Below are 13009 nucleotides of genomic sequence, written 5' to 3'. Positions count from 1 at the left end.
AGAGAAAGAGAGAGAGAGAGAGAGAGTCAGAGACAGAGACAGAGACAGAGACAGAGAGAGAGAAAATCCTTATCTCGTCATCTTATGTAGTGAAACCCCTGCTCTGGTTGGAGGGAGGGCAATGGAGATAGAGCCTGGGCTTCTAATGTTCTCACTGTCTGGCTGTCCCTGAGAACTGCGATCTCCCTCTGTCCCTGTGGATTTCAGGGGCCTCATCTGAAGAAAGACGTCTTAATGAATGTGATCACAGTACCCTGACATTCCATGACTTTGTCATTAATGTCTTTAGCCACTCAATGCTTAGCACATAACAAAGCATGATTTTTTGCATTCCTGTTTACAGTTACATATAATTAAATTAATATTTAATTAAGTGGATATTTACATTCTAAGAATTCTGTCATGGCATAAGAGCTGAATCCGTTGCTAAAGGATGGTCTCACTATAGTAGTCTAATTATTTTGTTTTTAACTGTTTTATGCTAAACTCATTTCTTGAATTTAAAAAGTGATGTATTAAAAATGTTCATGGTTTTGACTTAACTTTGTGTTTTAGTATGTGTTTCAGCCAATAATTGGATTGGCTCTCATGCCCGTCAATGAGTGGTTCCAGTTTATATTGAGAATAAACTTAATTTTTGCAAAAGGAAGACTGGGTAATCGAGCGCCAAGCTTCTCCCTTATCATATACGAGTGCAGGCATATCTTTGTAATCTATATTTTGTTTTTAAACACTTAGACAAGAGGAGCAAACCCAGAAAGTGTCACCTTGCCCGTCTTTCTGGGACATTTTACTGTGATTGATTTACCCTGTTGTCCTGAGGTTAGACTCTTTACAGGTAGCATATTCTGTTCTAACAGTAACTGAATTGCTCAGTGGAAACTCTAACACACTAACAATAGGCATAGTTGGATTGTGGCTAGTATTTGTGTGTGTACGAAATATAAGGGCAAGAAAGGAGGATAGCGAGAGAATGGGAGGGACACCAGTTAATTGTGTGAACCAAAATCAATTCCAGTGGTTGTCTTTACAGGGAAAATGAAAATTTGTTTTAACTATAGTTCTAGAAACAGCTTGTAACCTAAATAATCAATGTTTCCTCCTTTCCAATTAGTTTAGAATTTTAAAAATTACATTTGCTGTGACTTGCTCTAGAAGCGCATATGACATCGCATATTGTCATTGTCAGAAAGAGGACAAGCTCGGTGTTGAGGCGTATGATAGAAATGCTTTAAACATTTAACAACCAATTTTTTTTAAGACTGTAACATGGAAAAAATGTTTATATGTTAAGTACAAAAGGGACATAAAATTGTATATACAGTAGAAGGACGGCTATGTAAACACACCAAAAATCTATGCACAGATACGTCTAGGGGAATATTTAACACCAAAAGATAACAGTGGTACCATTTGGGTGGCAAACTGATTCTTTGTAAAATTCCTAAATTTTCCTTAATAAGCAGTAATTACAATCGCAATGGGAAATAATTTTTTTTTAAAGAGACATTGTTTTATTTATTTAATTTTTTTTTGAGACAGGGTCTTGCTCTGTCGTCCAGGCTAAAGTAGAGTGGTAGGATCTCTGCTTACTGCAACCTCCACCTGCAGGGCTCAAGCTATCTTCCCACCTTAGCTTTCTGAGTAGCTGGGACTACACCTGGCTAATTTTGTGCGTGTGTGTGTGTGTGTGTGTGTGTGTGTGTGTGTGTGTCTCCATATATATATATATATATATATATATATATATATTTTTTTTTTTTTTTTTTGATAGAGATGGGGTTTCACCAGGTTGCCCAGCTAGTCTTGAACTCTAGAGTTCAAGTGATTCTCTCACCTTAGCCTCCCAAAGTGCTGAGATTACAGGCATGAGCCACCGCACCTGAACTTTTTTTATTTTTTTGACACAAGGTCTTGCTCTGTTGCCCAGGCTTGAGTGCAGTGGTGCAATCATGGCTCACTGCAGCCTCAGCCTCCCAGGCTCAGATGATCCTCCCACCTCAGCCTTCTAGGTAGCTGGAACTACAGGTATGTGTCACCATGCCTGGATAATTTTTTGTATTTTTTTTTGTAGCGACAGGGTCGCACTATATTGCCCAGGCTGGTTTTGAACTCCTGGGCTCAAGCGACCTATTGCCTGCCTCAGCCTCCCAGAGCACTGGCATTATAGGTGCGCACCACCAAGTCTGACCCAGGAATTGTTTTAGGATTTTTCAGCCTAATCCCTATTGACGTTTTTGCATCAGATAATTCTTTATTACAGAGGCTGTCCTGTACATTCATTGTAGGATGTTTAGAAGCATTCCTGGCCTCTACCCACTAGATGCCAGCAGCAGTCTGTCTCTAGTTATGACAACCAGAAATGACTTCAGACATTGCCACATGTCCACTGGGGGGCAGATTGCCCCTGGTTGAAAACCACTACTTTAGATAGAAAGGAAATTCAGCACTTGAAAAATCTGTGCTTGCCTGGAAAAGAGCCTTTTTCTGGAAGAAACTTTCGTCAGGTACCCACATCCATTCTGTCTATCATTTCTTGCCTTTTTTCCTCTCTAACTTCTGCTGCTTTTACAATTAATATGTTTATAATTCTGTGTTTAACATAGTGAACCTATCATTAGTGTAAGTCTAGTTCATGTCTGTATTTTTCTTTCATATAGAAATTATTTTCACTAGACACTTGTTTTTTTTTCCTTGTGAAGCTCCTAATTTCCGAATGGAACCAGTGACAGCCCTGGGCATCCTCTCGCTCATTCTCAACATCATGTGTGCCGCCCTGAATCTCATTCGTGGAGTTCACCTTGCAGAACATTCTTTACAGGTAACCTTTTTTTTTTTTTTTTTTTAACAGTTTAAATTGAAGGACATATGACAGAAGAAAGTGATAGGGATACATTTTATCTACAATGTTATTATACACTGAGGTTACAATTTTTCAAATCTAATATGAATTTTATTCTTTATAGTAAGTCGAATGACTCTGAAAGTTGCTTTTTTATGTTGTTGCCCTAAGAGGCCAGAGGGGCGTGCCAAGATATTGGTAACAAATGGAGAATTTGCAGCAAGGACTTTAGACCACCCTGTGGCTGTTGGGACCCCAGGAGTCACTCCAGGGACTGGATTGTTTACCCAGGATGGAAGTTTCATTCTCTCATTTTAAGGGTTCAGGCCCTTTTTCACCTGAGAAAATACTGTCCTGTAATCTGATTTAGATAATGCAGATGCTACCTTCCTTGTGTCTTGTCAATGAATTACATATCACTAGGAAGTTCCTTCCCTGGTCTGCTCATCTCAGAGGAACTTACTGTTTCAATGCTTTTTAAAAATAGTTTTAAAATTTTGAAGTATTTAAAATACTTTAAGAAGGTATAAGCTGAGTGCGGTGGTTCATATCTGTAATCCCAGCACTTTGGGAAGTTGAGGCGGGTGGATCACCTGAGGTCAGTAGTTCGAGACCAGCCTGGCCAACATGGTGAAACCCTATCTCTACTAAAAATACAAAATTAGCCTGGCATGGTGGTGCATGCCTGTAATCCTAGCTACTCGGGAGGCTGAGGTGGGAGAGTTGCTTGAAACCAGGAGGCAGAGGTTGCAGTGAGCCGAGATCGTGCCATTGCACTCCAGCCTGGGCAAAAAGGAGAAACTTTGTCTCAAAAAAAAAAAAAAAAAGTATAGAACCATTATTAGTATCAACAGATAGATATTACTTTTAAAGATAGAGCCACCATGTTCACACTCACGTACATGATGGGTAAAGTCTGAAGCATGACTGATACTGAATCTCAGGAGACTAATGGAGACCTACCTGTTTGGAGAATGGCAGCAGGCCTGTGTTATGAGTGGTAGTTGCCTCTTATCACATCCTGTTTTTGATCAATGTATGATGTGAGTTCTACTCTTATTGATTATGATTGCTCTTTTTTTTTTTTTGAGACGGAGTTTCGCTTTTGTCACCCAGGCTGGAGTGCAATGGCGCGATCTCGGCTCACCGCAACCTCCGCCTCCTGGGTTCAGGCAATTCTCCTGCCTCAGCCTCATGAGTAGCTGGGATTACAGGCATGAGCCACCATGCCCAGCTAATTTTTTGTATTTTTAGTAGAGACGGGGTTTCACTATGTTGACCGGGATGGTCTCGATCTCTCGACCTAGTGATCCACCCGCCTCGGCCTCCCAAAGTGCTGGGATTACAGGCTTGAGCCACCGCACCCGGCTATGATTGCTCTTAACTAGCTGCTTACCAACCGACCCGTCTGTTTGTTTGTATACATTAGAATAGGTACCTGGCCAGCAAGATAGTTAAGACATAGTCCCTCCCTGCCTTGGGGACTCTTGTGGCCCAAAACAGTGTGTGGTAGCAACATTAAGGAGGTGGCAGTGCCTGGGAATGGGAGGAATTAGAGAAAGCTTAGTCTTGACAGATGCTTAGGGTTCTGAGAGGTGGAGGGATGGGCGGCTCATTCCAGGTTGAAGGCAGGAGGCACGTGCTGTGACCAGGCTGTTGAAAACGGTTACATGCTAATGCTGACCTGGTGCATAAACAGTAACGCATCTCACCCAGCCAGGGTTTGTACTGTCAACCATACCAGATGGAAGGCGGAGTGAAGTGCTTTATGTCCTAGGGTTTTCTTTCATCTAAATATCCCTTTCCCTGTGTTCCTTGTGTTTGTTTTAGGTTGCCCATGAGGAAATGGGAAACATTCTGGCTTTTCTTGTTCCTTTTGTAGCCTGCATTTTCCAGGTGGGTGAAACGGTATTTTGATGAGTGGATTAAATCCCCGACCTTATTTTGTTCTTCATCTATCAGCAAGTTTCTACTTGTGATTTTTGTTCCACCAAGGTCATGGTTCAAATCAAGGGCAATACCGAGCCCTTAGTGGAGGACCTTAGTCCCATCCTGCCCAGTCCTTTCATTTTACAGAGGAAGAACTTAGTGCTCAGAAAGGGAAAGCCCCTTGTTCAAGGCCAAGGGTGGCTCATGCCTGTAATCCTAGCACTTCGGGAGGCCAAGGTCTGCAGATCACTTGAGGCCAGGAGTTCAAGACCAGCCTGGGCAACAGGTGAAACCCTATCCCTATTATAATAGAAATACAAAAATTAGCTGAGTATGGTGCTGCATACCTATTGTCCCAGCTACTCAGAAGGCTGAGGTATGAGAATTGCTTGAACCAGGGAGGCAGAGGTTGCAGTGAGCTGAGATCAATGCCACTGAATTCCAGCCTGGACAACAGAGCAAGACATTGTCTGAAAGAAGGAGTAAAAGCATTACCTGATTGTCCAAAAAGAAATTTTCAACCCATGAAAATGCACTCATTTTTCAGAAAACAAGTCTCCGAGACCGTGGGCATAGCCAGTGGCAGTTCCCTAGAGCAGTGTTTTAGGACTGCAGGGATGGCACAGTTCTACCTCATTCCTTCAGCTGTGTTCCTAGTTGGATAGCTCCTTCAATGGAGGGCTCACTCCCTCCCTCTGTAGATTGAACCTTTGTTGGATTGATCCATGTTCAGTGAATGCCCTTTAAAAAAAAACAAAAAACAAACAACATTGAACCAAAATGCTGTTTCCACCTTCTGCAGAACAAGAATGGCCCCTTTTATGTGTGATAGTCATATACAAAATCCCAGTCCTTCTCCCTACTGAGCGACCTTTCCCCGACTCAGAGATGCTGTGGAAGACGTGATAAGGAGGAGGCTGCCCAAGGGAAGAGCGGGACTCAGGGTAGTCGTGGCTCAGGAGAAACCCAAACAGTAAAGACACGGCTTCCTCTCACCAGCTTGCCTGCCTGTCATGGCTCCTTGAAGGAAACTTCTCTGGGAGGCCAGTCAGGCACGTTGGGGTCCCTGGCTTGGCTGTCTGCAGCTTATCTGCAGCCCTTCTCTACAGCAGCCTGGGCCTTTCTATTTCTTGAACTTCTTTCAGATGTGCCATGCACTACTTCTTCCTGTGACATCAATTTCACTTTCCTTTCATCTTCAAATCCCCATGTTCATCCAGTGATTAGAAACAGCCTAACCAGTGGGTCCACGCTTCATTGTAATGAATTCAATTTAATCGGCTAGTGTGAGAGAAATGACACTCTTCATGGAAGCTGTGGGAGGTGAATTTTGCGTGTTATCTAGCGGCCATTTTGTCTCTGATTGGAATTCCTCTTCTGGTCTCGTTTCAGTGTTACCTGTACCTGTTCTACAGCCCTGCCAGGACTATGAAGGTGCTGCTGCTGCTGCTCTTCATTTGCCTGGGCAACGTGTACCTGCACGGGCTGAGGAACCTTTGGCAAATCCTGTTCCACATAGGAGTGGCTGTTCTGTCTTCATATCAGATACTAACAAGGCAGCTTCAGGAGAAGCAGTCTGACTGTGGAGTATGAGGATGACACTGTGGTGAATGGATTCTTTGATTTTCTTTTGAGAATCAGTCTATGTTTCTCTTTCTGCTTCTCTACTTTACACTCCAGTTTCCACCCTTTTCAGCCACTGGACTGAAGAACAAGGAATTGGGGATGTGAAACAGTTGCAGTGGAAGTCATGAGGCCGCTTGATACCCAGCCTTGGTTCTGTGCCGAGCGTGACTGCAGGGTCCCCAATTCAGCACGTTGACTTAGGACAGCTGGATCTGGGGCCTCATCCAGAAAGAGCTTTACTGGAAGAGCCGAAAGGAAATATTTTGGTCTTTTAAATTGAATGATGCAGTAACCCACTAGATTCAGTAACACTGGTTTTAGTAATTGGCAGTTGTCTCCAAGGAGCCACTTTAAAATCCAAATCAGCTTCAGTCTAAATATAAATTGGTTAGGTTTTTTTTTTCCCCCAGAGGGTCAGGGCAGGGTGAATTAAAAATCTAAAAATATGGTTTGTAAATATAAGCTAGATAAATTTTGTTTACATTTTTTGATATCTTAGGTTTGATATACCTTTGGAATATTTAAATATATTTTGGATATAATTTGGACTTCATTAATGGTGAGGGCAAACTTAAGCTGAGAAAATGGTTAAGAAATCTAGGTTAATTTAATTTATATGTATCCTTTTATGGTAGTGGGACTGTGTGGGTACAGAAATGTTATATATTTATTTGCAGGATGTATCTGAATACTTTTCAAATTAATTGAATAACCAGTACTACTAGATGATAAGTTTATCAGCATGAGCAGAAATGAGAATTTCAGGATTCTTCGCAGTCGGCCACAGCCTAGAGTAGATGAACACGGGTCCTGTGGCGCTCTAAGACCCGCTGGAGATGCGGCTCTCGTCGGCCTTTTCAGTAGAGCTGAGCGCCTGTTCTAATGACGGCGACTCCTGCACCCTGTGTACGGGTTCCCAGAGCGCCTCCAAAGTCATCACTCCTCTGCATCTTTCCCAGTCATCTTAATTAGCTTGAAGGCCTCATTTTTGATGAACAAGAGTTACATAGCTGTTAACTTTTTAAAGCTTTATAGAGATATAATTAACAATACTCTGGAAAGTTACTTTCTTTCATTGTCAAAAAATTGATCATGGTTTTCCAAAATATGGTTCTGGATAAGATCCCTTAGGTCTGCCAGAATTTCAGCCTGGCTTGTTTAGTGCCACTCAGGAGGCCATTTTGGGAGTTTGCTGTTTGGATTGCTCTCGGTAGAAGTCTGGAATCTGAATAGTTCAAACACAGTTACATGGAACATTTTTAGTTGAATTATGTAGTCTTGATAACGTTTTTTAAAAATCCTATTTTGATAGTTTTTAAAAGTGAAAAACCATTACAAAAGCTGAGTAGATAGGGAAAATAAGAACGTAGTTTTAGAAAGTTCAATTGTATTTGGTTATCACTGGTATTGTTATTGAGCTACCTTGGTATCATTTTAAGAAAAACGAATTTATATACTGGGAACTATGTTGGGAAAATGTTGCCATAGTAACTTTATTTTTTATAACAGAGTTTTCTATTTTTGGCCAAACATAGAATATCTGGATATGGGCCGGGCATGATGGCTAATGCCTGTATTCTCAGTACCTTGGAAGCCAGAGCAGGACAATCAGTTGAGGCCAGTTGTTTGAGACCAACCTGGAAAACATAGTAAGACCCGTCTCTACAAAAACAAACAAACAGCAACAAAAGAATTAGCCGGATGTGATGGCACATGCCTGTAATCACAGCACTTTGGGAGGCTGAGGCAGGAAGATCCCTGGAGTCCAGGAGTTTGAGGCTTCAGTGAGCTGTAATCACACCACTGCACCCTGGCCTGCATGACAGAGTGAAACCCTGTCTAAAAAGCCTGGACATGAAGATCATCTGGCAGCATACTCAGACATAAGCGCCAGCGTTGTCTCTCCATTGATTTCACATCTGCATAATTTTCTGCATACCCAGCAGGTGAATTTTCAGTCTTTCTGGGAGACAGTTTTGAAGAGATGGCAAAATAAAATGGGAAGTTAAGGAGGGGAGGAAAATCATTTTAAATGAGAAGCACAAAAAAGCTTTAAAGTCGATAAGAACAGCTTGAAAGTGGACTGTTTTCTTTTGAAGCCAGTGTGGCATTGGGTTGCCGTGTAGACCTGTACCCCGGGTGCTTTGGGCATCTGAGCCTGTGAGCCGCATTCAGCAGGCAGTAAAGAAACGGTCCTTGAGATGAGTCCTTCATGGTAATGCTTCCTGACCTCTGAGGCGCTACCTGAGATGTTATCCACACCAGGTCGAACGTGTGGATATCTGTTAATGTCTATGTGGGGTGAGATTGACTTTTGCAAACAAAAGGGAAAAGATGCACTAGGAGAGCAGTACAAATACTGACTACGACAGCTCTGTTTGACTGAATCCCGCTAGCTAAAAGAATCCTCAACTCCCGGAAGGAGAGACTGATAATAGGAAACAAGTTCTGGTGATTTCATCCAGGGGAATCCCCTCCCCAGGCTTAGGTTTGACTTGGTTCCAGGTCAAGAGGTTTATAACCTCCTGTGTGATCCTCCCTACCAGTAAACTGGTTCCAAATCCCAGGAGTTTCCTCACTCCGCTGCGGACTCACTGTTGTTGTAGCACTTTTGTTTTCCCGGTGGGTAAATGCTACCTGTGCAGCTGACCTCACTGGGCTAGATCTGGGAATAGATGAAATCATGTTGAAAACAAAACTTTAAAGGTGCCTTCTGGTATCAGATGCTGCAAGGCCTTGAGCATCAGAGTGTGTTAAGTCCCAGCTACTGTACCGGGGCCAGAGTATGGCTCAGTGCTCTTAGGAGGGGTTTTCCAACCAAGGGGCCAAAGCCCAAAAGGTTTCCCCTTCCCTAGTATGCTAGTGAAGGAAACGTGTTAGTCTGTTTCCCCCCATTAGGCTAGACTTACTGTGATGAGGACTGTGCTTGGCTTTCCTTTTCCTGAGTGGAGACAGCGGGGGCATATTCGGGTGGCATTCCCTGTCAGCACCAGAGGCCCCACTGCCTGCAGCAGGAGGCATGTGACTGTGAGCTCCTGGTTTTGCTTTTTGGGCTTGTATCCCTCTTTTCTGTGAACTCTGGAGAATGCTGAAATTAAAACATTAAAACATTTTGATTAAATGAGCTTGAGCTGTGTTCTTTTCTAGGTGCTCTTATTCTCCGACTCTCGTGCCGTTTTCTATCTCTACCCTATACACTCCGGCTCTGGAGACAGGCTGAAACTGGAGTCTGTGGAGGGATGAGAAAGCCACTTTTAATTGTAACGAATGGGGTGGGCAGACGAGCTTCAGAGTGGGAGAAGATTGCATTGAGGTTCACTCTCCCACCCATGCCTGGGAGTCAAGTCTTGGAGAGGACGAACACTCTTGGTCAGCACAGCTCAGAGTGAAAGACAACAGCCAGCAGGCCAGCAGCAAGGCGGGCCATGTGAGGCACGGGAAGCAGGGTGTAGGCAGGGAGCAGAGCTGGGGCTTCCCCCTCTCCTGGAAGATAGCAGCTGCCCCTTGGCATATGGAGGCTGCATGCTGCACCTTGCAGCCATTCTGTGAAAGTTGGCCACTCATTGTAACATGCTGGACGGTGGCCTTCTGAGAACCTGCTGCTGGCACAGTGCGGTGTAAGTGAGGACAGGCAGGAGTGGGAGTGTTCATGGTGATCAGGTGTGCCTGGCAAGCTGCTGTTCAGCCATTGCTCACATTCCAAATGTTTTTGCACCGAATCCTGCACAGGTCTGGGGAAGCTCTGTCTGTGCACTGTGAGTATTAATAATGCTGGAGGAATAGCGTAGCTGTTCCCTTGAGAGAGAAGGTGAGGGAGAGTGCAGCAGCAGCGGCTGTGAGCTGGCGAGTCCCTTCACCCAGTCCTGTGTCACGGTGCACAGATCGTTGCCCATCAGACCTCAGTTTCCTCATCTGATAAACGGCGATAACATCAATCCGCACTCCCGCTGCTGTTACGAGGGTCAAAACTGGTAGTGGAGGGGAATACTGGGTGAATCCATTGCGTGTGGGAGGAGAAAGGCTTTGCCTTCACCTGCTACTTGAAGGGTTTTTCTGCATGCTTCAGGCAGCACAGCACAGCCATTTCTGCCGGCCTTTACAAAAAGGCATTTTGTTATAATACGGTGTAAATGGCCCCATTTTTTCACTCCAAAAGGTAGCAGCCCCTCTTCTTCCCACGCTGGACCTGACTTCTTCCTGGGCACAGAGCCCGTGGCACCATTGGTGTCTGGTTTATTCCAGGATCCAGGGAGCTGGTTCTGCTGGTTGGACCAAACCTCATGAGCCATCCCTGACCCCAATGAGAGCTCTGATTCTCCCATCTGGGAGCAGAGAGGTCAGACTTCTGTTGCTAGGGGAATCTCATCAGCAGGGAACCTGCAGCAAAGCACTTGTTAGTAAATCTGGGAAGGGCTGGGTACGGAAACATCTGTTCGTGTGTACTGATGGCAGAGCTGTTCCCCGCAGGAGCCTTTTATTTAGGGTAAAATGAACAAAGCCGTTCTGTTCCTCCAACCCGCTCTTGGTACATGTGATCTTCTTTAACCCTTACGTTCATATGATTCTGGGGTTGCTTGAGAAGTGTTATTTAATGAATCATTCATATGATTTGCTCCTCCAGGATTTCTGTTTTGTTTAACGGGCTTTTCTATTAACAGCATAAAATACCGAGGCTGGTTTAGTCAGGGCAAAACCGTTTCCTTTACATATTTTAAATACCTGCTGTTCAGGTTACACAGGCTTCTTGTTTTCTTGTAACAATAAATATCTATTTTGAGTAACTAATGGGGACATTTTAACAGACTCATATGGTAGTATAGCCTAAAATTGTACTTTTAAGTATGTGAAAATGTGTAGCCATTTATATCCCGTGTATACATAAATGAGGTGGCTTCAGAAATGGCAGAATAAATCTAAAGCGTTTATTAACATGTGTCTTTGCACTTGGGTGAAAAATTCGGAAATATGGAGGCTTTTCCTAGACGGTTTGGTGTGGGCCTGACATAACGGGAGGGGTTTGCTGAGAGACGTGAAGGTCGGGTCATCTTGCCCAGTGAGGCCTGGACAGGTGCAAGGCTCAGAAAGTCTTTAGCACTAATCACCGACCAAAATAGCAGTGGCGACGGTGCCCTGGGGCTGGGCGGCCTTCCGTTTTGGGCTCCCGTCCGCTGCAAGGTGAAGTTTCATCTCCCAGGACCAGCCTGACCACATGGCCACCAGGGGACGCAGCTGCTGGCCACATCACCAGGTTTCCAGCCGAGGGACGGTGGCCTTTTGCAAAGGCCGTTCCTGCAGCAGCTGATAAAGTTCCCAGAGAGGAAGCAAATGGACTAACCCCTCCTGACCATCCTCTAAACACATCGGGGAATTTACTTTCCAAGAGTCTGCACCATCTGTCCTGAGTAAGAATCTTTCGGAGGAAGGCAGTGACTTCCAAAATAAACATCTGAGTTCCTGGGGGCTGGGATTTGGGAGCTGACAGTTTTCAGACACCATCTGAAACTTCTTTGCTCAGGTGGGGAAGCTGAGGCTTGTCCTGGGATCCAATAACAGCAAAGTTCAGAGCTCTGTTTCCCCTGAGCAGGAAACAAGGGGCCGCCCCCCTTCGGCAGTACCCACAAAGAATAAAAGCAGATTCTGGCCCAGGAAAGTGTTCCTCATATGCCAGGGGGGCTGGATGAGAAGCTCTGGCTGGTGAGTTGCCGCCTTTTTTCTTGGGTCCTACCCCTCGAGGGGGGCCAGGCAGCAGAAGTGCTGCCCCGCAGCTGCCAGGTGTCTTCGGGCAGTGCCGGTGGAGGAGATGCTCTGCGAGGCAGGAGCCCACCTGGCTCTGCTGAGTCAGCACCGAGACGTTGCTGGGATCAGATGTGGACGGCAAAACTATGGAGCACACTGAAGAACTTGAAGATGACCTTTGTGGCCCATGGCGGAAAAGGACTTCTTGACAAAAATGTCACAGGCACAGCCCTTGAGGCAAAATGATTGAGGAATTTGATGATACACAAATAAGGATTTTTTTATGGGTAAAGTTAAAAGGATGGGAGGAGATATTTATGATGCCAGAAACAGGGATTAATAACAAGAAATTCCTGTAAACCAGCAGGAAAGAGCAATCCCAACAGAAAAATGTGCAGTTTACAGAAGAAAATACCTAGAAGCTAATAAGCATAATAAGCATATGAAGAGATTTAAAGTCATTGGCAATACACATTAAGACAATAATAAGGCATCCCCCTACACCTATGAGTCTGGCAAATCCTGCAAAGCTGGGTGACACCAAGTGCGGGGTGGCGGGGGGTGTGGGGCTGCAGGACCTCGTGTGAGCCGGCAGTGAGAAGGGAGGACAGCGCAGCTGCAGAGCCATGCCACGGTGAGGGGCTGGGTTCTGTCCCCCAAGAATTCATTTGTTGAAGTCCCAACCCACGAGAAAATGAACGTCTGCTTAAACCACCCAGACTGTGGTACTTCGTTAGGGCGTCCTTAACAAGCGAATAAAGCCTATTTACCGAAGTTAAGAGTGCACACCTTGTGAAGTGGAAATTTGACTCCTGATTCTATGTCCTGGGAAAATTCTTACACAGATCCTTAAGGGGACATGTTCATTTAAGACTT

At 44.6% G+C, this 13009-nt stretch overlaps 1 protein-coding gene across 5 annotated transcripts in view; it reads left to right on the top strand.

The window, feature by feature from the left end:
- The window catches only part of SEC22C (SEC22 homolog C, vesicle trafficking protein), a 32349-nt gene extending 22828 nt beyond the window's left edge, over positions 1-9521 (top strand). For 4 of the 5 annotated variants that reach the window (XM_010341446.3, XM_039461924.2, XM_010341447.3 and 1 more), the window contains exons 5-7: positions 2703-2821; positions 4673-4738; positions 6164-9521. In XM_010341446.3, the coding sequence (XP_010339748.1) occupies positions 2703-2821; positions 4673-4738; positions 6164-6364 (386 nt within the window). In that variant the 3' untranslated portion in view covers positions 6365-9521. The remainder of the gene's footprint in view (positions 1-2702; positions 2822-4672; positions 4739-6163) is intronic. The other variant, XM_039461925.2, reaches the window with a different exon arrangement.
- Positions 9522-13009: the final 3488 nt, after the last annotated feature.

The sequence above is a fragment of the Saimiri boliviensis genome, chromosome 9 (assembly GCF_048565385.1).
Source record: "Saimiri boliviensis isolate mSaiBol1 chromosome 9, mSaiBol1.pri, whole genome shotgun sequence".
NCBI lineage: Eukaryota > Metazoa > Chordata > Mammalia > Primates > Cebidae > Saimiri > Saimiri boliviensis.
This window is presented reverse-complemented; position numbering and strand designations above follow the sequence as displayed.